This window comes from Argentina silus (genome assembly GCF_951799395.1).
Source record: "Argentina silus genome assembly, chromosome: 22".
NCBI lineage: Eukaryota > Metazoa > Chordata > Actinopteri > Argentiniformes > Argentinidae > Argentina > Argentina silus.
Window position 1 is genome coordinate 2,079,578 of NC_139676.1, and position 25,391 is coordinate 2,104,968.

The following is a 25,391-nucleotide window of genomic DNA, read 5'->3' on the forward strand; positions in this document are numbered from 1 at the left end:
TCCAGAGACAGGAAACCAGGAACACAGGAAGGAGAGAATCTGAAACGAGAGACAGTTTAGTTGGAGGCTTCTCCGTCTTTGGCTCCAGCTTTGGAGGTGAGCAGTCCCACCCCGGGCCTGCCAGGGCAGTACCATGTGGGCCCCAGGCGGTACCAGCCCTGGTACAGCCCCCGCCAGCTCAGACAGCCCAGGGCGCCCCCTAGCAGCTGAGTGGGGAACTGCGGGAAGTAGGCGAGGAGACAGAGCAGCAGGAACACCCAGAGCAACAGGAGGAGCACGCAGAACAGGAAGAGGAGGCGCAGCGGGGCCCCCGAGGGCCCCCCCAGGGCCAGGTAGGGCCCGAACACCGCCACCTCCTCCGCCAGCAGGAGGCAGCAGAGGACCAGGAGGAAGGTGTCCTCCGAGACCTCGTAGCCCCTCCATACCATCCCATTCCCCAGGCACACCTCCTTGGTGGTCCCCTCCCGGAGCACCAGCAGGGGCTGGTCGTCCGGAGGGGAGCTCAGGGGCTCGTAGCAGCTGCCCGTGGCGTTCGCCAGGACGCCCATAAACTTCCGGAAGCCGACCCACAGGCCGCCTGCCACCGCCAGCCTGGAGAGGTGGCGGAGGGAGAGAACGAGGGATCGGCGCACGGAGAAAGAGAGGAGGAAGACGAAGGAGCCGACGAAGACACAGGTCCAGCCCCAGCCAGAGCGGAGGAATATCCTGGAGGAGAGAGAGAGAGAGAGATTAGAGAAGAGAGGAGAGAGGAGAGAGGAGAGAGGAGAGGATGGTTGGACATAACCCCTCAGCGGTACAGGATGCTGATTATGTTGGAGTATTTAGATGAAAACAGACTGGACATAGATGAGTAAAGGCCCTGAAACCAGCTGCTGCTTTCTAAATGCTGCCCCTGCTCCTCTGGACACTCCTGCTTAGACAAGGACTGTTTACTTGAAAACAGTATTTATCCAGTCATCTCAGATCTATAGGAGTAGCCGGGCGTAAGGGATAGGGGCCCATTTTGAATTCAACAGCAGAATAAGATCATTCTGTATCATCATGGTTGAGGCCGTCATCCGCCAGACCCCTGTACAGGAAGTGATAGCCTCCCCTGTAGAGGAAGTGGTCAGACTCCTCACCTGTACAGGAAGTGGTCAGATCCCTCACCTGTAGAGGAAGTGGTCAGATCCCTCACCTGTACAGGAAGTGGGAACTCTTGGCGAAGACGCTGTACTGAGACACCCAGAGGCTGAGGGCGGGGCCAAACACCACCAGGCACGACAGCAGCAGGTGGAAGTGGCGTCGGAAGGAGGAGTTACCCAGCAGCCTCGCTGCCAGGTCCGTCACCAATACCAGGAACGAGTTGAGGAACATCCTGGAGACCGACCCGGCCCAAGCTGACCCGAGGAAAAGAACTGGACTCAGATGAGACAACCGGACTGGAGGAAAATGGACAATGTGCACTTCTGGATACTTCTACCTCAGAGATTAAGCACGTTGTTGCATTTGATGATCCAGTGATCCAATGAAGTTCCAGTCGGGTTACTGTGCCCGTGTGACACTGGACCAGGAAGTCTTGCGGTATTGACAGAATCCAAAGGCCTGGTGTAACTCAATGAAGAAGGAGTAATCCTCTTTGACATTCAGCTCCCCCGTGTGTGGACGACACGCCTGGAACAAAGTGACAGATGGAGGCTCACATTCCACAGACTTCTACGGTCCCTGGAGTGAACGTCTCTCTCACGCCGTCAGATCCACAGGTCTACTTCCTGTGTTCAACCCAGTGGCCGGGTCCCATCTCCACGCGTCACCGTTGTCACAGTTCTGCTCCAGTACCTTCCAGCTGTAGTAGAGTTTGTTAACTCCTCCACCGCCTTGTCTGACCTTGGCTGGACGTCCACTCTCCCCCTCGTCCACGTGTGGCGTGCCTGCTTCCTGTTGTTGATGAGGTCACTGCCTTCCTCTTACCTCACGGCGAACAAAGACGATGTGGTCATCCACAATGGCTGCCTCCCTCTCCTGGCGCTGTGTGCTGCATACTGTACCGTCCAACTGTCCTCCAGTTAGAATCCCCCCTTCCCTCCTCTCTCTTTCTGTAGCTCCTCTCTCTCTCTCTCTCTCTCTCTCCTGCCCCCCCTTTCTGCTCCAGTAGCCCCCTACTCCCTCCACCCCCTCTCAGAGACTAACACAGGGGGACATATGTTCTCGCACTCGATGTACCCCCCCCCTCACAGCCACCCCGCCCACTGCAGGTGTCATGTTACCATCACAAAGTTCAGAGGTCAGGGAAATGCATGGAGGAGAATGACACAGCAGCAGTTAGTGTGTGAATGTGATTATGGGGGAGAATGAGTTTGTCCTAGAGACTGAGTAAGCAGCTGGTTCAGAACTGATGATGATGATGATGATAGTTTATAATGAACCAGCTCATCAGCAGGGTGAAGTATAATGGCCACAGTTGGATTTGTAGTCCAACAGTTCTGTGTGCAAATGTATTTTGTGTTCTGCTACCCTCTACTGTATAAATGTCAGATGAAAATGTGTGTGTGTGTGTGTGTGCCGTGCTTGATTGTGTGTGTGTGCAGCATGCATGTGTGTGTGTGTGTGTGTGCGTGCATGATTGTGTGTGTATGTGCAGTGTGTATGTGTGTGTGTGTGTACGTGTATGTGTGGTTGTGTGTGTGTGTGTGTGTGGTTGTGTGTGTATGTGCAGTGTGCATGTGTGTGCGCGGTTGTGTGTGTATATGCAGTGTGTGTGTGGTTGTGTGTGTGTGTGTGTGTGTGCAGCATGTGTATGTGTGTGTGTGTGTGGTTGTGTGTGTGTGTGTGTGTGGTTGTGTGTGTATGTGCAGCATGTGTGTGTGTGTGTGTGTGTGTGTGTGTGTATTAATAGGAGTAACCTCTGTGCCATATCCCCTCCCCCCCGTCTATTGCTGCTCCTCCATTCTTAGACTCAGCTGTTGGGTGTGGAGGTCTGTCTCTGTCAGTTAGTGGGCTCGCCCCACCAACTCTCTCTCTCTCTACCTATATGGCTCTCTCTCTCTCTCCCGCTTCATCTCTCCATTTCTCTACCTCTCCTTCTCTGCTCTCTATCTCCCCTCTTCCTCTCTGATCCCGCCCTCTCTGTTTCTCTCCCCTCTCTCCCTCTCTCTCCATCTCTCTCTCTGTCATCACTCCCACCACCAGTATCAACTGGCCCTGTCTGACCCTCCTGTAAACGGTACCTCTGCATGTCAGAGTCCTGTGTACTGAAATAAAGTGTGACCTGGTTTCACCCAGTAAAAGTGTCTCCCCTGTCTCTAATAGAAATGTTCTGCAGGCCCATGAATGTGTTATGACTGCATGACTTGTCCCTGATATCTCCACATTACCCACCATTACAACAGTACATTTATTCCACTGCTACACATACAGGCCAGTTTTACTGAATCATTTGTGCACCTCACTGTGAGTGCAGGCCTGGGTGAGTGTGATGAAAGCAGATTCTTTGATGTGTCTTTTAGTAACGGCTGATATAAAAGCTAAACATTGTGACTAACACTTATGACAGACCAGTCCAGAGGCCCACTAGACCCCACTACTTATGCCTATCCAATCCTTTCAGATCTACTCCTCTAGAGGGTTAGGGGGTGCCTCTGGGCAGGGCCTGTGTGTGCCTGTGCACAGCTGATTAGAGTTTATCATCCTAACCCCAGTAGAGGAGACAGGAGAGGATACAGTACGTGGCGTGGTGAAGGATTCTTCTAAGTACCGCTTACTTTTGCGGCGGTTACCATATGAACCATGGGCCAATGGTCAATGAGAATAGAACAGGCCTCAGAGATACACCAGTCTGTTGGCCAGCCAGATGAACCCAGTTACAGAACGCTGCTGCCACCTACAGGCAGAAGAATGGTACTTGATTCTCAAATCACTCTGCAGAGTACATTTACCAGAGGATAGTCATGTTATTCACTCACCTTCATTTTATTCAAGGGCCATCCGGGAGAATTCCTGGTGGGCCTGTCGATCTGGGGGCTCGGGCCAGTGGTAAAGAAAGATATGGGCCAAAAACCCCGGCTGGGTTTGGGTGAAAGTCCAGTCCTTTTGTATTCCCAGTCTGTCACTGTTCAATGGGTGAAATGATAACAAACCCAGGGGGCTGACACGACATCTCTCCTACAGAGGCTTTATTCATTACATTACTGCCACCGTGTGGCCAACATACTGCATTACATGTAGAGTTGGTCCCCCCCTAAAGAAATGAGTCTTTCTCTCACCAAGTCGAGAATCCTGTCACACGTGGACCTAGGAAAGAGATATCATTGCACCTCAGAGACATGGGATTGACGTGGCTTACACCCAGATGATGAAATAAACCTCATACATGATGAAATAAATCCTCTTGGTCCTGGGCTAGCAGGGGAGGCTGGTGGACGGAGCTCATTGTAATTCATGGAACGGAGTAAGGAATGGTATCAAACATGTGTGTTTGACACCATTCCTCATTCCGTTCCATGCGTTACAATGAGCTCTGTCCTCCGATTTCTACCTCCATCAGCCTCCCCTGATCTCTCTGTATGCCAAGCTACTGTCTGTCTACAGCATGGCTATGGCTGTTCCTCCCCTCATGGTTGTCTTCCCCTTTATGCTGGACTGTTCTATGTTGTGGTGTATAGGGAGGAAGGAGAAACCCACACACCCACACACCTCCTCCAGCTGTATCGTATACGCTGGACTGTTCTAGGTACAGCACAGTGTCGTGTAAACATGAGGGAGGAAAGAGACTTAGAGACACAAACACAGACACAGACACAGACACAGACACAGACACAGACACAGACACACACACACACACACACACACACACGTCTCCTCAAGGGCATGGTGTGTCCAGTGTGTTTATTTCAACGTGGTGACATCACAAGGGGGAATCATTAGCCTCCATGTGATGAGGCCTGATCAGATTAGGCTGATATCTGGACACCCAGAGGAGTTCATCAGCAGGCTATGAATGAGCTTATCACCATAATTAAACCCTAATCAGAGTCTGCTGGTCACCCAGTTGTCCTCTCCTCAGGGGTGATCAGATACAGGCCAATGTGGTTGTTGCCAGTGGATCAGTCATCTGTGGAACCCCCTCTAATCTGCCAGTAAAGCTCTGGTTGACCACAGAAACAGCTGCTCTGCTGTGGACCACTCTGGTCAATCCTGCTCATGAGCTGGAAACAGCCCAGAGGCTCGGGGGACGGGGACGGGGACGAGGACAGAGGACACAGACCAGGGGAGGCTGGTGGGCGTAGAAATCGGAGGACGGGCTCATTGTAATGCATGGAATGGAATGAGCAATGGTACGCGTGTGTTTGATACCGTTCCATTTCATGCTTTACAATGAGCCTGTCCTCCGATTTCTACCTCCACCAGCCTCCCCCGACGCAGACGCATGTGTCATGTTATTCCAACAGGAATACAGAACGCTGGGGAACAGTGTTCTCTCTACGGCCATTATGAAGGGTGAAGGGTGAAACCCTTAAAGACCATTATTACTGTCTTCAGCCTGTCACTGACAGTCTGGAGGCTGTATCAGGGACACTGTCAGTCAGTGACAGGCTGAAGACGGTAATGACCAGCATCTCTGGACCAATAGCCAAGCTGACATCATGAGAGCTGTCAACAACCTCAGAAGCCTTGCATGACATCACACAGCACTCAGCGGCTAGGGAGAACACTCCCACCAAAAGGCCTCTCTTTGACACATTCACTGTGCCCTGTATGGTCACTTGAGGATGAAAATGAAACCCTATAATTAACTTCAAAGGTAGATAAAAGCGATGACAGGAATGTAGCAAACTGGCCGCCTGTTTGTTTCCACTGCCCAGGCTTAGTCTGGCAGGGTACACACAGCAACCAGGCTTAGTCTGGCAGGGTACACACAGCAACTGCCCTCCAACAGCAGGGATTACTGGACGAAAGGCACCCGGATAAACAGACCTGAAGTTCATGGCAACAGATGTTGACAGTTAACCACTTATTGTATTGAGATACAAATATCCATATACTGTAAATATATCAACATATTACACTCAATATTAATTCTACAAATCCATAGAATTTAATAGATAGCAGAATTTGACATTATCATGTTTTTGGATGACTATTCCTCCTTATCCTTATGAAAACTATGTAGCAGCCTTATAGCAGAGTACATACCAAGGGAGGCACATGTGTTTCATACCATTCCTCATACCGTTCCATGCATTACAATGAGCCCGTCCTCCGATTCCTACCTCCACCAGCCTCCCCGGGTGCATACGTACAGCGAGCCATCAGAGACTGTGATATGCATGCTGCTGACAGGTCGCATGGTGCATGGTGCATGGTGCATGAAGAGGTGATGCCTGGGGTGCTAAGCATGTCATTACGAGCCCTGTGCTAATTTGAGGTAATTGCTCAGCCACGTACCTCAGCTACCATTAGGAGAGGGCAGGCAACATGGGATTTCCTATCAAGCCTTTTGACAGATAAACTGGAATGTGCCGGATTCATAGCTATTAATAATCTGGAGTCATGACAAGATAAGAACAGAGACACTATTCAACGCTAAAATATGCTGGAGCGACCATAGGTGATTGAATGTGACCTTGTGTTTCTAGAACTCTAGAGGCAGAACAGATGGTTGGATGGAGGGGTGGAGGGATGGAGAGATGGAGGGGTGGAGGGATGGAGGGAAGGAGAGATGGAGGGGTGGAGGGAAGGAGAGATGGAGGGGTGGAGGGATGGAGGGAAGGAGAGATGGAGGGGTGGAGGGAAGGAGAGATGGGGTCTGTGGAAGAGAGATAGAGAGATACACGTACCATAAGAGAGGGATCAACCAATGCCTAATGCTGCCAACCACTGATGAACCACATGAAATCCTGCTATGTGAACACAGATAAGACAGAGATAACACAGAGCTTGGCATGTTTGAGAGAGACGGGATGTGTTCATTAGGGGCGGAGTGAGTCACGGAAAAGCAATCTGAGATTCCTGGCCGGCGTTCCCGACAGTCACGATGGAGCTCAGATAGAGTGAGAGCCAAGGGAGACAACAATGGTTACAGCCTAGCCTGGCTGTCAGTCAGGAGTCAGAGGTGCTGTCAGTGTTTACAATAGTGTCTGTGTGAGTGTGTGTGCGTGTGTCTGTGTGAGTGTGTGTGTCTGTGTGTTTGAGTGAGTGAGTGTGAGTGTGTGTGTGTCTGTGTGAGTGAGGGGGGGGGGGGATTGGGGTGTCACAGGGCTAATAAGTCCTTGGCCTTTTAGGGCAGGCCAGTGGGGTTATATATCTGATCTCTGTTTTGGTAGTGATGCAGCAGAGCCCAACACAGCACCTCAGACGCTCTTGACCTGACCTTCGTCTCTCACCTCAGACGCTGTTGACCCGACCGCTAGTGTAAGTTCTACTAATGTGTGTGTGTGTCTTCAGCTGCATCACCTGTGTCTGTGTTGATGCTACTACTTACCTGTGTGTCTCTCTCTCCAGGTGTGATACATACTGTGCACTGAAGCCTGCATCCAGCTGCAAATAATTACTTGTATGTACTATGACGCTTCGGACAAACTATTAGTAATGTAATGAGATAGGGCTCTATGGACAACATGTTGACATATGAAATGTTGAATGATATACATTAGAGGACTGAATGTAATATGGCGTCTCGTCCTCTTTCCTAAGGTCTCGTCCTGCGGTGCCACCATGGGAGATGCTCAGATGGCAGTGTTCGGGGCGGCCGCTCCCTTCCTGAGGAAGTCAGACAGGGAGCGTCTGGAGGCCCAGACCCGGCCCTTCGACATGAAGAAGGAGTGCTTCGTGCCGGACCCGGTGGAGGAGTTCGTCAAGGCGTCCGTCACCAGGCGGGACGGAGAAAACGTCACTGTGGACACCCAGAATGGGAAGGTCAGTGTTGCGGCCACTGAGGAAAGACACATGTTGTTTATCTCTGTGTAAAAAGCTGCTGTTTGTCTTTGTGTTGAAGTGTTTACTGCATGTTATAATGCTGTGTCACAGATTAAGACTAGTCCTGGACTAAATGACAGTTAAAAAATTTAATGTTTACATAGTGGCGCCGCCAAGTTCACCGTGGCGCAGAAACACTCCAACATTCTTTGGAATGGGACGGTTTCCTGGACACAGATTAGGCCTCGTCCTGACGAAGTCACATTTTCAATAGAAAATCTCCATTGCTGACGAATCTAGGATTAGAATTAATCTGTGTCTGGGAAACTAGCCCATGGAGGCTACAGTAGGTTGAGTTACAGGATGGTGAAACAGGCATCTCAATCATGTGGCCATTCTTTGACGTGTTGGCAGGAGTGTAAAAGGGTCACTTTGTTTGGATAACGACCCCAAATAGAACAGCACAAATAACATACATCTTTGGAAATATGTCAATAAGGTTTTTGTATAGATTTTTGTTGTTTATTTGAGGATGGAGGGGTGGTTTGTTGTCTTTTTACTTTGTTTCATGGTAGGTTAAACTGTTAAATGTTTAATTCATCTGTATTTGAATAAAATAGAAAAATAGAAATGCTTGTTGAGAAATTGTACCATTTATAGTTAAGATATAATAAACAAAATAAATAAATACAAGAAAATATGTAAATTTGTTAAATAACAAAACATTTCCAGGATCATGTTGCTCTCAGGATGAACATGTCTAAAATGCCCTGATTCTCCAAGACAGCGGTTGAGGACGGGATGCAGATTAAAGGGGTTGACTAACAACTTCATTTCTATCCTCTCTGATTTCTACTAGACTCTGACCATCAACGCCTCGCAGATTCTGCAACAGAATCCTCCCAAGTTTGACAAGATCGAGGACATGGCCATGCTCACCTTCCTGCATGAGCCCGCTGTGCTGTTCAACCTCAAAGAGCGTTACGCAGCATGGATGATCTACGTGAGACCCTAACAGTTTACCGTCCGTTCTAACCTTTCAATACTGTTAACTCATTCAGTGCCGAGGGTGAATAGTCGCCCAAATGGTCAACATTCTAGAGTGCCACGGGTAACTTTATTCAACAAAAAATGCATAAATTATAATCATTTTGTAGCCAATCAAAGTATTGTTGCTAGGTAAACACCACATAGAACACTTGCCACTCTAGGTGGTGAGGTTTCCGGGATTCTTTGGCAGTTAAGTTGAGTTAAGTTGACATCTTTCATCTATATGAATCCCTTGCTGTAGTATTGTTATGGTTCCAGCTTTCCAATTCAAATAGTATTCTAGAACAATGTTTATGTTCCACAGACCTACTCAGGGCTGTTCTGCGTGACTATCAACCCCTACAAGTGGCTGCCCGTGTACGACCAGCAGGTGGTTGTTGCCTACAGAGGGAAGAAGAGGAGTGAAGCTCCTCCCCACATCTTCACCATCTCTGACAACGCCTACCAGTACATGCTGGCAGGTAAACACTCATGGATTCTATTAACGATTGTGATACTGAATTCTGATGTTGGTATAATATATATATATATATATAATATTGCATTATGTATTTTTTCATAGACCGTGAGAACCAGTCTATTCTGATCACGTATGTACAGTAGTTTTATTCTACTCAACTATCAACAACTTCACATACTCATGCTCTAACATGTTACGCCAGAGAACATGACAAATGGCGTCTTCTAAAGAGAGGTTTCTGTTTGTCTCCAGTGGAGAATCTGGTGCAGGGAAGACTGTGAACACCAAGAGAGTGATCCAGTACTTCGCCAGCATCGCTGCTGCCAGTGGCGGGAAGAAAGATGCTGCAGCCCACAAGGTCTTCTACCAGTTACAGCTTCAGCATGCAGATGTTGGTGCTGTACTCGTTTCTGCAGACATAGTAACAGAAACACTATGTCTACTCTACTCTAGTCCCTTCAAACTGCTAACATGAGTATCTGTGACATTCTCAGGGTACCCTGGAGGATCAAATCATCCAGGCTAACCCAGCGCTGGAGGCCTTTGGTAACGCCAAGACCATCAGGAATGACAACTCCTCTAGATTCGTAAGTCTGTTAGATAACGAGATTTAATGACATTTTGTGTTCATGGCTCACCAGAAAACAAACAACAAACATATGTATTTTTCTTTTTAGGGTAAATTCATCCGGATTCACTTTGACACTCGAGGAAAGCTGGCCTCTGCTGATATTGAGACATGTAAGAACATTAATAGAACAGATTTAAGAGCCGAGAGAAGACCGAATGTTGCTAACGGCTAATGCTAATCTAGCTACTCTCCTGAATCTGATTCTTTCCAGACCTGCTGGAGAAGTCTCGTGTAATATTTCAGCTCAAGAATGAGAGAGACTACCACATCTTCTACCAGATCTTGTCAAACAAGAAACCTGAGCTTTTGGGTCAGTACAGGGACACAACTACAATGGTGCATACATTGGTATTTGCATAGTATGGAGGGGAGGCTGGTGGAGGTAGAAATCGGAGGACGGGCTCATTGTTCTGCAAGGACACGTGTTTGATACCATTCCTCATTCTGTTCCACGCATTAGCCCGTCCTCCGATGTCTACCTCCACCAGCCTCCCCTGATATTATAATAATGTAAGTGAATGTCCACCTGTGTCTCTATGTCTCTCTACTGAACTGCAGAGATGCTGCTGGTGACCAACAACCCCTATGACTACGCCTTCATCTCCCAGGGGGAGACCACCGTGGCCTCCATCAGCGACGCTGACGAACTCATGGCAACAGATGTGAGTGTCGTATTCACTTCACCATATTCACCCGTAATCACATGAAGTAATCACAGTGAGTAATCACAGTGAGTAATCACAGTTAAGTAATCACAGTGAGTAATCACAGTTAAGTAATCACAGTTAAGTAATCACAGTGAGTAATCACAGTTAAGTAATCACAGTGAGTAATCACAGTTAAGTAATCACAGTTAAGTAATCACAGTGAGTAATCACAGTTAAGTAATCACAGTTAAGTAATCACAGTGAGTAATCACAGTTAAGTAATCACAGTGAGTAATCACAGTTAAGTAATCACAGTTAAGTAATCACAGTGAGTAATCACAGTTAAGTAATCACAGTTAAGTAATCACAGTGAGTAATCACAGTTAAGTAATCACAGTTAAGTAATCACAGTGAGTAATCACAGTTAAGTAATTACAGTGAAGTAATCACAGTGAAGTAATCACTGTTAAAAAAATAAAAATAATAATAATAATATTAAAAGAATTCCTTCTTCTAGCATTGTGACTGCCTATGATGACTGATGGATAGATGATTCACTTACTTAAACAAATGTATTTGTTGTAAGTCGCTTTGGATAAAGGCGTCTGCTAAATGCAATAAATGTAAATGTAAATGTAAGTAATTACAGTGTAGGTTAGAGACATCTTGATTGTTGCCAAATATCTTAATACTGATTTCCTACTCCCATCACTGAGTATCTCCTCCTCCATCTTCAGAGTGCTTTTGATGTGCTGGGCTTCACCCAAGAGGAGAAGAACTCTGTGTACAAGCTGACTGGAGCCATCATGCACTACGGCAACATGAGGTTCAAGCAGAAGCAGCGGGAGGAGCAGGCGGAGGCCGACGGCACTGAGGGTGAGATTCACACACACAAGAACTAAACATCTCAGTTTGGGCTAAAATACATCTTGAAGTTACTTAAAGACTAGAAGAATGTCTTTATGTCAATATCAGATGAATATTCAATTAATATCAATTTCCTCAGAATATCAATTTCCTCAGATGAATCTTACCCTCAGTGGCGTCAGCTCCTCACGCCTGTAGGCCACTGAAGGTATGGGCTGGATCAAAAGCACTGGGGGTAAACACCAGCTAGTCCTGTGACTCAGTGGGTAAAGTGTTAATCTCATTGCAAAGTGTACTTGAATCCTTTCCTCAGTTGCTGACAAAGCAGCATACCTGATGTGCCTGAACTCTGCGGACCTCATCAAGAGTCTCTGTCACCCCAGGGTCAAAGTAGGGAATGAGTGGGTCACCAAGGGGCAGACTGTGGACCAGGTGAGTGGAAGGCTACTTCATAGCAGGACCTTGTGTTGTACTGTGAGGGGACTGGATGTTGTGTCCTGTGCCTCAGGTGATCTACGCCAGAGGAGCCCTGGCCAAAGCTGTGTATGAGAAGATGTTCCTGTGGATGGTGGTGAGAATCAACCAATCGCTGGAGACCAAGCAGCCGCGCCAGTACTTCATTGGTGTTCTGGACATCGCTGGGTTTGAGATCTTTGATGTGAGTTTCGAGAGAGGACATTTTCCTCAGAGTCCTTAAACATCACTGTCAGCCTTATTGATAAGATATGAAGTGCAACCTTTATGATTGAAACCTAACCCATATGTTTTCTATAATTACAGTACAACACATTTGAACAACTGTGCATCAACTTCACCAACGAAAAGCTGCAACAGTTTTTCAACCACCACATGTTTGTGCTGGAGCAAGAGGAGTACAAGAAAGAGGGCATTGAATGGACGTTCATTGACTTTGGCATGGACTTGCAGGCTTGCATTGATCTCATTGAAAAGGTGAGAGGAGTGGAAATTATCATACATACATCAATAACATAATTTATGTGAATTTATACTCCTGAAAACATAATACATTTTTAAAGTAAGTGCTATTTCCCTCCCCTTCAGCCCATGGGTATCATGTCCATCCTTGAAGAGGAGTGCATGTTCCCCAAGGCCAGTGATGCTACCTTTAAAGCCAAGCTGTATGACAACCATCTTGGAAAATCTAACAACTTCCAGAAGCCCAGGCTTATCAAGGGGAAACCAGAGGCCCATTATGCCCTGGTTCACTATGCTGGCACTGTGGACTACAACATCTACAATTGGCTGGTGAAGAACAAGGACCCTCTGAATGAGACTGTGGTGGGACTCTTCCAGAAGTCCTCACTGAAGCTACTGGCGATCCTGTTTGCCCACTATGCTGGGGCAGACTCAGGTACAGTCGACGTGGTCCTTCTCACTCCTTATGAGAGTTAAGCAGTGGAGGCTGGTGGAGGTAGAAATCGGAGAATGGGCTCATTGTAATGCACGGAATGAGGAATGATATCATGCATTACAATGAGCCCATCCTCCCCCAGCCTCCACCGGAGTTAAGATATACCTGGATAATATGAGAGATCTTCACTGAGAGTAAAACACTCAGTGGGTGTCTGAATGAGTCTGTGATGTCATGGTGTGTAGCTAATTGCGTTCTCTTTCAGTTGGAGACGGGAAGAAGGAGAAGAAGAGGAAGGGAGCCTCCTTCCAGACTGTGTCAGCACTTCACAGGGTGTGTTTGTCTTTTCCCTAGCACTGTTTTATAGAGATAAGGATCACAGAGGAGATGAACCGTGACAGTAAAATGCATTGACTGTGTCTTTGCCTTCCATGGAGAAACCATGTATAACAGCTCTAATATAATATAATATGCTATTTAGCTGAAGCTTTTATCCAAAGTGACTGACATTGCAGTGAGTGCATACATTTTTCAGTATATATGGTCCCAGTGGGAATCAAACCCACAACCTTAGCGTTGTTAACACCATGCTCTACCAACTGAGCCATAGAGGACCACCAGCTCTCTGGCTGGATTGGGGGTTTGGAGCTACAGGTCTGTTTATAAAATATATATCAGAGACATGGCTAAGATGACGTACTCTAAGGAGAGGCTTGTAGTGTTCAGGGTTGAGAATGTACAGGAAGGTCTTGCACGCTTCCATTCATGCCATTCAGGATGACCAGTTCTATAATTATATATTTACTGTCACACAGGAGAACCTGAACAAGCTGATGACCAACCTGAGGTCCACCCACCCCCACTTTGTGCGCTGCATCATCCCCAACGAGACCAAGAATCCTGGGGCCATGGAGAACCCTCTGGTCATGCACCAGCTGCGCTGTAACGGTGTGCTGGAAGGCATCAGGATCTGCAGGAAGGGCTTCCCCAACAGGATCCTGTACGGAGACTTCAGACAGAGGTAGCCCATTGTCATGCTTGTTTTTACATAATGGAATCCATCATTTAAACAGCATTAACTAGTTTTCTAATGACAGGTACCGCATATTGAATCCTGCTGCCAACCCAGAGGGACAGTTCATCGACAGCAGGAAAGGAGCTGAGAAACTCCTGGGTTCTTTGGACATTGATCACAATCAGTATAGGTTTGGACACACGAAGGTGAGATAAACTAGTTTAACCTAAAACCAGAAATGTGTGTAATAGACAGGAGGGACGTCACTCCAACGCCGTGTTGTTGCCAGGTGTTCTTCAAGGCTGGCCTCCTGGGTCAGCTGGAGGAGATGAGAGATGAGCGTCTGTCCAAGATCATCGCTGGTATCCAGGCCAGGGCCCGCGGTCTTCTGTCCAGAATGGAATACCAGAAGATGGTGGGGCGCAGGTAGTGTTGTTGGTTACTGTATGCACAAGAGAAAATACACCTGGAATAAATGTACAGTTTATTCATATACATTTATTCAAAGAAATATTCCACATGGATTAATTCCAGGTTTTGATTAGTATATTAATATATATTGATATGAATATATATGCCACTGCAGTTTTCTTCCTTACTCTACTGTGACTGACAATGGCACTTGTCAAAGGTTTTACTGACGATGACTAGTTGATTCACGAGACAAATGTACTTATTGTAAGTCGCTTTCGATAAAAGCGGCTGCTAAATGACTTTAATGTAAATGTAAAAATGTATATATACATATGTTAAAGTTGCTGATTATTTTCTTCAAGGGATTCATTAATTGCAATCCAATGGAACATTCGTGCTTTCATGGGGGTCAAGAATTGGCCCTGGATGAAGCTGTTCTTCAAGATCAAGCCTCTGCTGAAATCTGCTGAGAATGAGAAGGAGATGGCCATCATGAAGGAAGAATTCCTCAAGCTTAAAGAGGCGTATGCCAAGTCTGAAGCTCGCAGGAAGGAACTAGAGGAGAAAATGGTCTCTCTTCTTCAAGAGAAGAATGACCTACAGCTTCAAGTCCAGGCGGTGAGCTTGAAAGAACTTTGATTACTGCATCATGACATTTCTAAACCTCATGTTGTGTACGTCTACCATATACTGTACGAAATATCAAGTTTTCAGTCCACGGACAATAGCTGACTTCTTATGCTTTAGACAGGGATAATTACAAGGCGTACTATCTCATCTTTCTGTTTTACATTTACAAAATGGCAGGAGCAAGATAACCTTGGTGACGCTGAGGAGAGGTGTGAGGGGCTGATCAAGAACAAGATCCAGATGGAAGCCAAAGCCAAAGAGCTGACTGAGAGGCTGGAGGATGAGGAGGAGCTGAATGCTGAGCTGACTGCTAAGAAGAGGAAGCTGGAGGATGAGTGCTCTGAGCTAAAGAAGGACATTGATGATCTGGAGCTCACTCTGGCTAAAGTGGAGAAGGAGAAGCATGCCACTGAGAACAAGGTACATATTCACCTGTATTCAGAACGTTTCAACTGAAATACATTATTATCAATGCAGTCATGTTCTCAACTGTCCCTGTCTGTTTACAGGTGAAAAACATGACTGAGGAGATGGCAGCTCTGGACGAAATCATTGCCAGGCTGACCAAGGAGAAGAAAGCCTTACAGGAAGCTCATCAGCAAACACTGGATGACCTGCAGAGTGAAGAAGACAAAGTCAACACTCTGACCAAGGCCAAGGCCAAGCTGGAGCAGCAAGTTGATGACGTAAGGTCCTACATAGAGATTAGATTACATGTTTATACGATACATAAGATACAGACAAATAACCATTCTGTTCTCCTATAACCCACTGCAGCTTGAAGGCTCTCTGGAACAAGAGAAGAAGGTTCGAATGGACCTTGAGAGAGCCAAGCGGAAGCTGGAGGGAGACCTGAAGTTGACCCAGGAGAGCCTAATGGACCTGGAGAATGACAAGCAGCAGTTAGAGGAGCATCTTAAAAAGTATGATTATACCAAAACAAATAACACTACTGTTGTATTACTGGTATTACAATATCAATACATATGCAAATAATTACGTATTAACCACTGGGTTCAGTTTAGGAATTAATTAACAATTCCACTGATGAAACAAAATATTTTCCACAGGAAGGACTTTGAAATCAGTCAGCTGAGCGGTAAGATTGAGGATGAACAGGCGGCAATCCTTCAACTCCAAAAGAAGTTGAAGGAGCTGCAGGTTACTTACTACACAGTACACTTTATTCCAACTCTACATTTGTTTCTATACGTTCTCCTATGATGACACTGTTCTCTCTGGTGCTAGGCTCGTGTGGAGGAGCTGGAAGAGGAGCTGGAGGCAGAGAGAGCAGCCAGAGCCAAGGTGGAGAAGCAGAGAGCGGACTTGGCCAGAGAGCTGGAGGAGATCAGTGAGAGGCTGGAGGAGGCTGGGGGAGCGACCTCTGTCCAGATTGAGATGAACAAGAAGAGGGAAGCTGAGTTCCTGAAACTCCGCAGAGACCTTGAAGAGGCCACTCTGCAGCACGAGGCCACCGCTGCCACACTCAGGAAGAAACAAGCTGACAGTGTGGTTGACCTGGGGGAGCAGATAGACAACCTGCAGAGAGTCAAGCAGAAGCTGGAGAAGGAGAAGAGTGAGCTCAGGCTGGAGCTGGACGATGTGGTCTCCAACATGGAGCACCTTGTTAAATCAAAGGTTAACAATTAATATCTATTTTCACATCATTTCATGATCTTAACATGATCTGTATGTGCAAGCCACTATCTGGCATTTGAGAAATAAACTGAAAATATTTGTTTTTTATTGTTAAGACTAACTTGGAGAAGGTGAGCAGAACTCTAGAGGATCAAGCTAATGAATACAGGAACAAATCTGATGAATTCCAAAGATCCCTCCATGACATGTCAACTCAGAAAGCCAAGCTTCAAGCTGAGAACGGTAGAGTAGAATCAATGTAGCCTTCCGATAATGCAATAGATGAGATTAATGTCTAAAAGACTAACGTTTTTTCCTACACTTGCTTTTAGTTGAGTTTTCTCGTCAGTTGGAGGAAAAGGAATCTCTGATCTCTCAGCTGACCAGGGGGAAGAATTCCTCCAGCCAACAGCTGGAGGATCTGAAGAGACAGCTGGAGGAGGAAGTCAAGGTAATATACAGCTAAGGTTATTAACTCATCCATCATGATCATAATCCCATCCCCAAGAAAACAAAGCCTTCTGTCCTCGTCCCTCCCAGGCTAAGAATGCACTAGCCCATGCAGTGCAGTCTGCCCGCCATGACTCTGACCTGCTGAGGGAGCAGTATGAGGAGGAGCAGGAGGCCAAGGCTGAGCTGCAGCGCGGCATGTCCAAGGCTAACGCTGAGGTGGCTACGTGGAGAACCAAGTATGAAACTGACGCCATCCAGAGGACTGAGGAGCTGGAGGAGGCCAAGTAAGAAATACAGACAACCATGTTTATATTCAATCATGTTTATGTTTAACTCTGACATTGAAAACATGAAAAATCTTCTTCTTCAAAGAGAGAGTTTCTCTTCTAGCAGATAAGCTTTTTGTTTGTATTATGTTTCTACTAAAATGTAAGACGAACAAAAAGTTTGTCTGATAGCTGACCATGCAGCCATTAGCAGTAAGAATATGTCATGGTTTCAATAATGAATCATAACATAGCAAAAACACTACATCATTCTCCTGTATGTGCCTCATTCATCCAGGAAGAAGCTGGCTCAGCGCTTGCAGGATGCTGAGGAGGCTGTGGAGACAGTGAATGCTAAGTGTTCCTCCCTGGAGAAGACCAAACACAGACTGCAGAATGAGATTGAAGATCTCATGGTGGACGTGGAGAGGTCTAATGCTGTTGCTGCTGCTCTGGACAAGAAGCAAAGAAACTTTGACAAAGTATATAATCCGTTTTCCCAAACCACAGGTCTCTCTGAAGACAAAGATATTTCACTAAAAACCTTATGAAGAGTCACAAGCTCGTTTCAAATAACATGTATTCAAATGGTTTAATCTAGGTCCTGTCTGAGTGGAAGCAGAAGTTTGAGGAGTCTCAGTGTGAGCTGGAGAGCTCCCAGAAGGAGGCCAGGTCTCTGAGCACGGAGCTCTTCAAGCTGAAGAACTCCTACGAGGAGTCTCTGGATCATCTGGAGACCTTGAAGAGGGAGAACAAGAACCTCCAAGGTGAGTTTCCAGACAGGTATAAACTGTACCTGTACCTGCCAAAAACAAGAGAGAGAATAAAACATTGGAGAGTATATTCATACTGCATAAGTGGCCAATGTGGATATACTGTATGTTCATATTCCTTCATTCTACTATGTTTCTCAGAGGAGATCGCTGATCTGACTGAACAGCTTGGCGAGGGAGTTAAGACCATCCATGAGCTGGAGAAGATCCGTAAACAGATGGAGCAGGAGAAAGCAGAGATCCAGGCTGCTCTAGAGGAGGCGGAGGTAGGAGTACAGTATCAAACCCTCTGTATAGATCAGGGGAGGCTGGTCCTCTGATTTCTGCCTTGACCTCCCTTGGTATAGATGTGTGGATTCACAGCAGCATCTTTTAATGCTCTAGGCCTCCCTGGAGCATGAGGAAGGAAGGCTCCTCAGAGCCCAGCTTGAGTTCAGCCAGATAAAGGCTGACATTGAACACAAGCTGGCTGAGAAGGACGAGGAGATGGAGCAGTGCAAGAGGAACATGCAGAGGAACATTGATACCCTGCAGAGCTCCCTGGAGGCTGAGACTAGAAGCAGGAATGAGGCCCTCAGGCTGAAGAAGAAGATGGAGGGAGACCTCAATGAGATGGAGATCCAGCTCAGCCAGTCCAACAGACAGGCAGCGGAGGCCCAGAAGCAACTGAAGTCTGTTCATGCTCATCTGAAGGTAAATAAGTAGAGCAATTTCCTGAGGTGTATAAGTGAAAAATATAAATAATCTCTATTACGGTACACAAAGATTTTTGTCTAAAACAAATCTAACTGGTTAACGTCTTGTTTCATAGGATGCTCAAATCCAGCTGGATGACTCTCTGCGTTCCAATGATGATCTGAAGGAGAACATTGCCATTGTTGAGAGACGCAACAACCTGATGCAGGCAGAGCTGGAGGAGCTGAGAACCATGCTTGAGCAGACTGAGAGAGGACGCAAGCTTGCTGAGCAGGAGCTGCTAGACGTCAATGAGAGGGTGCAGCTGCTGCTCTCTCAGGTAAGGCACAGACACTGAAAATGACATGTATCCATTTTGCTGTTGCTTTACACTGTTAATAACACATCTTAACATCTCTGAATAGAACACCAGCCTGTTAATAACACATCTTAACATCTCTGAATAGAACACCAGCCTGTTAATAACACCTCTTAACATCTCTGAATAGAACACCAGCCTGCTGAACCAGAAGAAGAAGCTTGAGAGTGACACATCCCAGCTTCTGACTGAGGTCAGAATTTATTATTACTAGATTATATTGTATTGTCGATTTGTTGATTGTTGATGACTGTTGTTGATTGAGGAGCAAAATCTCAAAGCATTTCACTATATCAATTACGGCTGTATGCGATGTACGTGAAACATTTGATTTGATTTGATTGTAGGTGGAGGAGGCGGTACAGGAGTGCAGAAATGCTGAGGAGAAGGCCAAGAAGGCCATTACTGACGCAGCCATGATGGCAGAGGAGCTGAAGAAGGAGCAGGACACCAGTGCTCACCTGGAGCGTATGAAGAAGAACATGGAGCAGACCATCAAGGACCTGCAGCACCGCCTGGATGAGGCTGAACAGATCGCCATGAAGGGGGGCAAGAAGCAGGTGCAGAAACTGGAGGCCAGGGTAAGTCAGTGTCAATTAAATTAAATTAAATTCGATTACATTTCAATGAAATGTCATGAAAAAATACTGAAAGGCCATTTCCCAAAAGTAACTGTTGTCTGTGCCTTTTCCAGGTCAGGGAGCTGGAGGGGGAGGTGGAATCAGAGCAGAAGAAAACCAATGAGTCTGTGAAGGGCATGCGTAAATATGAGCGCCGCATCAAGGAACTTACCTACCAGGTATCCTTGGCAACATAGGCACTGACTGTCTCTTTTATATGCTGTAAACTGACCAAAAGCTAACTTTATAATAGGTGAGTTAAAACCTGTGGTAATATTTTTTACAGACGGAGGAGGACCGTAAGAACATGGCCCGTCTCCAGGACCTGGTGGATAAGCTGCAGCTGAAAGTGAAAGCCTACAAGAGAGCCACAGAGGAGGCGGTACGTGTGGACATGAGACCATACTGAGATACTGTCTACCTCTTGGAGTCTCTCAGCTTCAGCTGTAACTGTGTCTGTGTCTCTGTGTCACAGGAGGAACAGGCCAACACTCACCTGGGAAAGTCCCGCAAGATTCAGCATGAGCTGGACGAGGCTGAGGAGAGAGCCGACATCGCTGAGTCTCAGGTCAACAAGCTGCGTGCCAAGAGCCGTGACGTGGGCTCCAAGGTCAGTTCAAACACCTTGAAGATGTGTTCCATCTGTCCCTGTCACACGCTGACATCTTTTGGCTGTTTCTCTGTTTAACCACTGTGGGCTTCCTCTCAGCCACTCACTGCCTCCTCTCTTTTTGCTCCTTTCTTCCCCACATTCCATGTCATTGCAGAGAGGAATGAGTGAAGAGTGAAGCGTTGGACCCGTCTGAATCCTTTGTCTGCTGTGTGCAGTCCTGTAGAATCCCCTCAACTATCACTGTTCACCTCCTGTGATCGTTTGAAATAAACCTCCTCAAGCAGTCTCAGTTCTGTCTCCTCCCTTGTTTCTCAGCACTGTTATGAATGAATGGTCCATCATTGGTCAGTGAGGTGGTTCTAATGTCAATTCATCGTCACCCATCAATAATTATTATATAGGTATTAAACACATGTTTCAAATGCTGATGCAAATAGTTAATTCTGTACATTTGTTGTGGGCTGATTTCTTATTTTCCATTTTTCAGTAAAAGGCTAAAACTCTAAACTAATGTATTCATATGAGCTAAATCAACTCAATGGTCTTAATGAGGCGGTAACCACCAAGGGTGTCGGCATTCCTGGCTATGAGAGTTGGGGGGTGATGACGAGGCTATCTGAGGTGGGGTCAAGGGCCGGGGGAGGTGGGGGGAGAGCCCTGGGGAACAGCTCGTGAAGAGGGCCGGGGGAGGTGGGGTAGGGGGGAGAGCCCTGGGGAACAGCTCGTGAAGAGGGCCGGGTGGGTTTAAGTGTTTGAAATGCGAGGTGATGACTGCTGCTAAAATAGAGAGAGATAAAACAAATCTCTTGTTCTGGAAATAGAGAGTTAAGGGAAGCTAAAGAGCCGGGGCGTCAAGGTCGCGCAATAAACCAGTGCTGATAGCCAGGTTGTAAACTATGGCATGTAGCTGCAGGCAGCTGGTCTCCATGGGTCCCTGTGCCACTCAAACACAGATACTCCTCCACAGGGCTGGGGCTTTAACACAGCACCGCAGCAAGGCATCTACTGTCCCCATATAACATCATCTCAACTGTTAAAAAGGGGTCCAAATGTTTGAGATTTGGGGTGAAAGTACAGCACTATGTAGGCCTAAGCCTACAGCAAACCAGAGGGTGATTACAAATTTGATTGAAACATTCTTCAAATATGGTCGTTAAATTAAATCCCCTCCAAACACAGTCAACACCCATATTGCCTCTTCCTGCTGGTAATTCCAGTATGACGGCTCAAGACCGCTGCAGGGACCATGATTATAGAGCACATAGCGATATGTCAACTCCCTCTGCAACCCTCCGCTTATCCTAATGGTGTGTAAAGGTTGACACTCTTTCTGATTACTGTAAAACACATTTGATTAGGTACCATAATACATTTTTGTAGCATTCCGCCTTGTCCATATTGAGTCCACATCAAGTCTATGCTAAAATGCCCTCAGTTGAAAGTGTTCAGCCTGAGCTGAGAATTCAAGGTGGTGGGTCCTTACCTGTTGGTGTCTTAGAGGCTGTCTCAGTGCTGTCTGGGGCGCCGTCCTCGGGGTCCCTTCAGGCTTCAGCCTGTCTTGCTGCTGGACGCTGATCCGGTGATTACAGTGGTAGGAGTCAGTGGGAGGAGGAGGGAGAGAGGAACAGGATACTAGTTGGGTGTGAATGAGACCTGTCACTCCTTTCATTACAGACACCTGCAAACCCCCAGTGGTCAAATACTGTAGCTGGGACATGCTAGCCCTGCTAACTATACTGTAGGTATCCCTGGGCCATGCTAGCACTGCTAACTATACTGTAGGTATCCCTGGGACATGCTAGCCCTGCTAACTATACTGTAGGTATCCCTGGGACATGCTAGCCCTGCTAACTATACTGTAGGTATCCCTGGGACATGCTAGCACTGCTAACTATACTGTAGGTATCCCTGGGACATGCTAGCCCTGCTAACTATACTGTAGGTATCCCTGGGACATGCTAGCCCTGCTAACTATACTGTAGGTATCCCTGGGACATGCTAGCCCTGCTAACTATACTGTAGGTATCCCTGGGACATGCTAGCCCTGCTAACTATACTGTAGGTATCCCTGGGACATGCTAGCCCTGCTAACTATACTGTAGGTATCCCTGGGACATGCTAGCCCTGCTAACTATACTGTAGGTATCCCTGGGACATGCTAGCCCTGCTAACTATACTGTAGCTGGGACATGCTAGCCCTGCTAACTATACTGTAGGTATCCCTGGGACATGCTAGCACTGCTAACTATACTGTAGGTATCCCTGGGACATGCTAGCCCTGCTAACTATACTGTAGGTATCCCTGGGACATGCTAGCCCTGCTAACTATACTGTAGGTATCCCTGGGACATGCTAGCCCTGCTAACTATACTGTAGGTATCCCTGGGACATGCTAACACTGCTAACTATACTGTAGGTATCCCTGGGACATGCTAACACTGCTAACTATACTGTAGGTATCCCTGGGACATGCTCGCACTTCCTAATTGGAATGAAAAGTAAAATGGATGACTAAATAAATCCCTGCAAAAAATCACCTTTAAATGCCCACCCTTTCTAAAAGCATCACTTGCCCTAAGTGGGTCTAACGTTCCAATGCGTTGAAGGCAGTGTTAATCTGCTATTGTTTTACTTGGTGTCATAGTTAAAATGGCAGCCAGTTAGACACAGAGTACACATGGTAATTATAAGGTGTCTGGACAGGGGGCTCTTAGCCGTGTCAAACAAGACTTAGGAACAGAATGCTCAAGTGGAGGTGGTGATTGGGGGGGGGCAATGGAAGGGGAGAGGAACAGTTCTAGTATGTGTGTAGTTTGTGAGGGACATGGGGACGGTGAATGTAACATACATACTGTCCATACTATCCCACTCTCTTAATCAACTCAGTAACAGCCAATGAAGAGTATAAACACTGTGGTTATGCCCCATTTGAAACCAATGGTTTGAATTTCTCGATTCATACATTAAACACGGCGTTTAATCAGTGGTGGTTTGACTTTGTGTGGTGTGATGGGTCAGTGTTAGGTCATCGGGGGAGGCTGGTGGAGGTAGAAATCGGAGGACAGGCTCACTGTAATGAATGGAACGGAATGAGGAACTGCATCAAACACGATGTGACGGCCGCAGCGTGTTTGATACAATTCCTCATTCCGTTCCATGCGTTTACAATGAGCCCGTCCTCCGATTTCTACCTCCGCCAGCCTCCCCTGCTTCGCTGGGTCCTTAGCCAGCAGTGGTATTTGCCACCTTCACGCCAGCTGTCAGCTGCAGGCCCGAGGAAGCTATCAGGGTGGAAATTATCTCCACACTTGTTACCACAGTCCCAGGAGCACTTGACTCCTCTTTTATCTATTGACCTTTCAAAGGCTGAGAATAGTTACGAGCTTTTCATTTTACTTTTGATTGCAGGATTATCGTCGATGATGATTAATAACTCAAATATGAATACAGCAAGCAAACAAATTATTAAAGGATAAAAAAAAAAAAATAAAAAAAAAAATATGATCATGGCAGGCAAACGAATTAAAATACACTCAATGATATACAATCACACAATACATACAAATCAATGAGCGAGTCAGATTTACATAACTTGTACAACAGCAGGGAGATCTTTTCATCACTTTGGGAGAAACAGTTTTTTGTGCTCCTTGACACTTCATCAAACGATGATGGACCGAATTCCCACCAGGTCATTATTATGATTTAATGAAAAACCACCACAAACTTGGCCCTGCCCAGCTCAGCATTGACGCCACACCTGTTGGAATTAATGTAACATAACATATTGATGGTTCTGAGCATATACCTGTCATCCAGCATGTATTTACGTCTAGGGAAACCCCCCTGGTCCCACACACACTCTACGACAGGACAGCGAAATCCCCCTGCCCCTCGCAAGCTGTCTCCCTGCATCAGTGAGAGGTCCTCAGCAGGAATGTCACAGGGTTATCTTTGTCCTCGAAGACACAATGCCATGTCAACAGCACTGGAGCGGAGGGACCAAGGAGCTTTCACTGGCTGCTGGGTGGGCATGGAGAACAGGCCGCCAGTGACCTTGGCCTCACATTGGTCCACGCTCCAGCCCTCCACAGCAGTCATTACAATGATCCCCTCGTCGGACCTAAAGCATGTCACCTGTGACAGACGCCTGTCTGTGCTGGTTGACACTTGCCGCCTGCTTAATCTCACTGTCTAAAGGTTCTTTATTTAGACCTGTCTGTTGGCCATCTGATATTGCTGTTTATGCTCCAGCCTGTGATGACCAAATACAATATGTTACCAATGTCGCACATTAACTCCTCCTAAGCCTTCTGGGTAATTGAGAACCCTGCACGGCATATTGTTCTAGAATATCCCATAGTGAAACACGATACCTTCTTTTGTGTTTCTTAACAACACCAGTAGCTTGTATATATAGAATTGTATACTGTAAGTATCCATGTGGTAGTAAGAGATGTGGAGAATCTGAATCATCTTCTTGAGATATTTGCGTCGCTACTGTGCTGTGTAGAATCTTATTCAGTTGGCTTGACAGGGATGAACACACTGATCTATTTTTGAATAAAAGCCACTGCCTTCACTTGGCAAAGTAAAGTCTACAATCTGACTTTCATCCTTAATTTGAATCAGGTTTTGAATTTGAGGAGACAAAGGCACCATTAATCCCAACAATATGAGCTAGCTGGATAGAACACGTGCTACGGACATTTCTACAGCAACATTGGACACTGTGAAAGGAACAATATTCATTTCTGTCTATGAGTACACTTTGAGAACGACCAAAAACATTCCTCCATAAACTATTGAACTATTTAAAGATGGCGTATCCTTCCTCTCCTCTCGAGCATCTCAGTGATTATTAACAACACGCCACGGATCACCAAATATGGTCGTCAGAGTCTCCATCACTGATAAGAACTGCTGATTTCTATATTGCTTTCCGCCACTCATTAACCCCCTCCCTCCTCGCACCCCAACCAAGCACAGACACAA

The 25,391-nt window shown here is 46.5% G+C and overlaps 2 protein-coding genes across 2 annotated transcripts; one reads left to right on the forward strand and one right to left on the reverse strand.

Annotated features, from left to right (window-relative positions):
- Positions 1-56: 56 nt before the first annotated feature.
- Positions 57-1,356, reverse strand: fitm1l (fat storage inducing transmembrane protein 1, like; the record flags this gene model as incomplete). Its single annotated transcript, XM_083694274.1, has 2 exons — positions 57-705; positions 1,178-1,356. 2 exons carry the CDS (start codon positions 1,354-1,356, stop codon positions 57-59), a joined length of 828 nt encoding a protein of 275 aa, XP_083550400.1.
- A 6,336-nt stretch (positions 1,357-7,692) lies between these two features.
- On the forward strand, positions 7,693-20,679 carry LOC310821888 (myosin-7-like; the record flags this gene model as incomplete). The annotated part of the gene is made up of 38 exons (XM_083694157.1): positions 7,693-7,893; positions 8,753-8,896; positions 9,248-9,404; positions 9,506-9,533; positions 9,656-9,803; positions 9,898-9,990; positions 10,081-10,144; positions 10,246-10,344; positions 10,593-10,696; positions 11,419-11,557; positions 11,862-11,980; positions 12,057-12,206; positions 12,329-12,499; positions 12,611-12,920; positions 13,186-13,253; positions 13,736-13,941; positions 14,018-14,141; positions 14,225-14,361; positions 14,712-14,967; positions 15,157-15,399; positions 15,489-15,665; positions 15,757-15,902; positions 16,050-16,140; positions 16,228-16,617; positions 16,734-16,860; positions 16,950-17,068; positions 17,158-17,354; positions 17,635-17,818; positions 17,938-18,103; positions 18,251-18,375; positions 18,494-18,802; positions 18,921-19,124; positions 19,294-19,356; positions 19,511-19,744; positions 19,858-19,962; positions 20,070-20,165; positions 20,259-20,393; positions 20,551-20,679. The coding sequence occupies 38 exons, from the start codon at positions 7,693-7,695 to the stop codon at positions 20,569-20,571; spliced, it is 5,850 nt and encodes a 1,949-aa protein (XP_083550283.1). The 3' UTR covers positions 20,572-20,679.
- Positions 20,680-25,391: the final 4,712 nt, after the last annotated feature.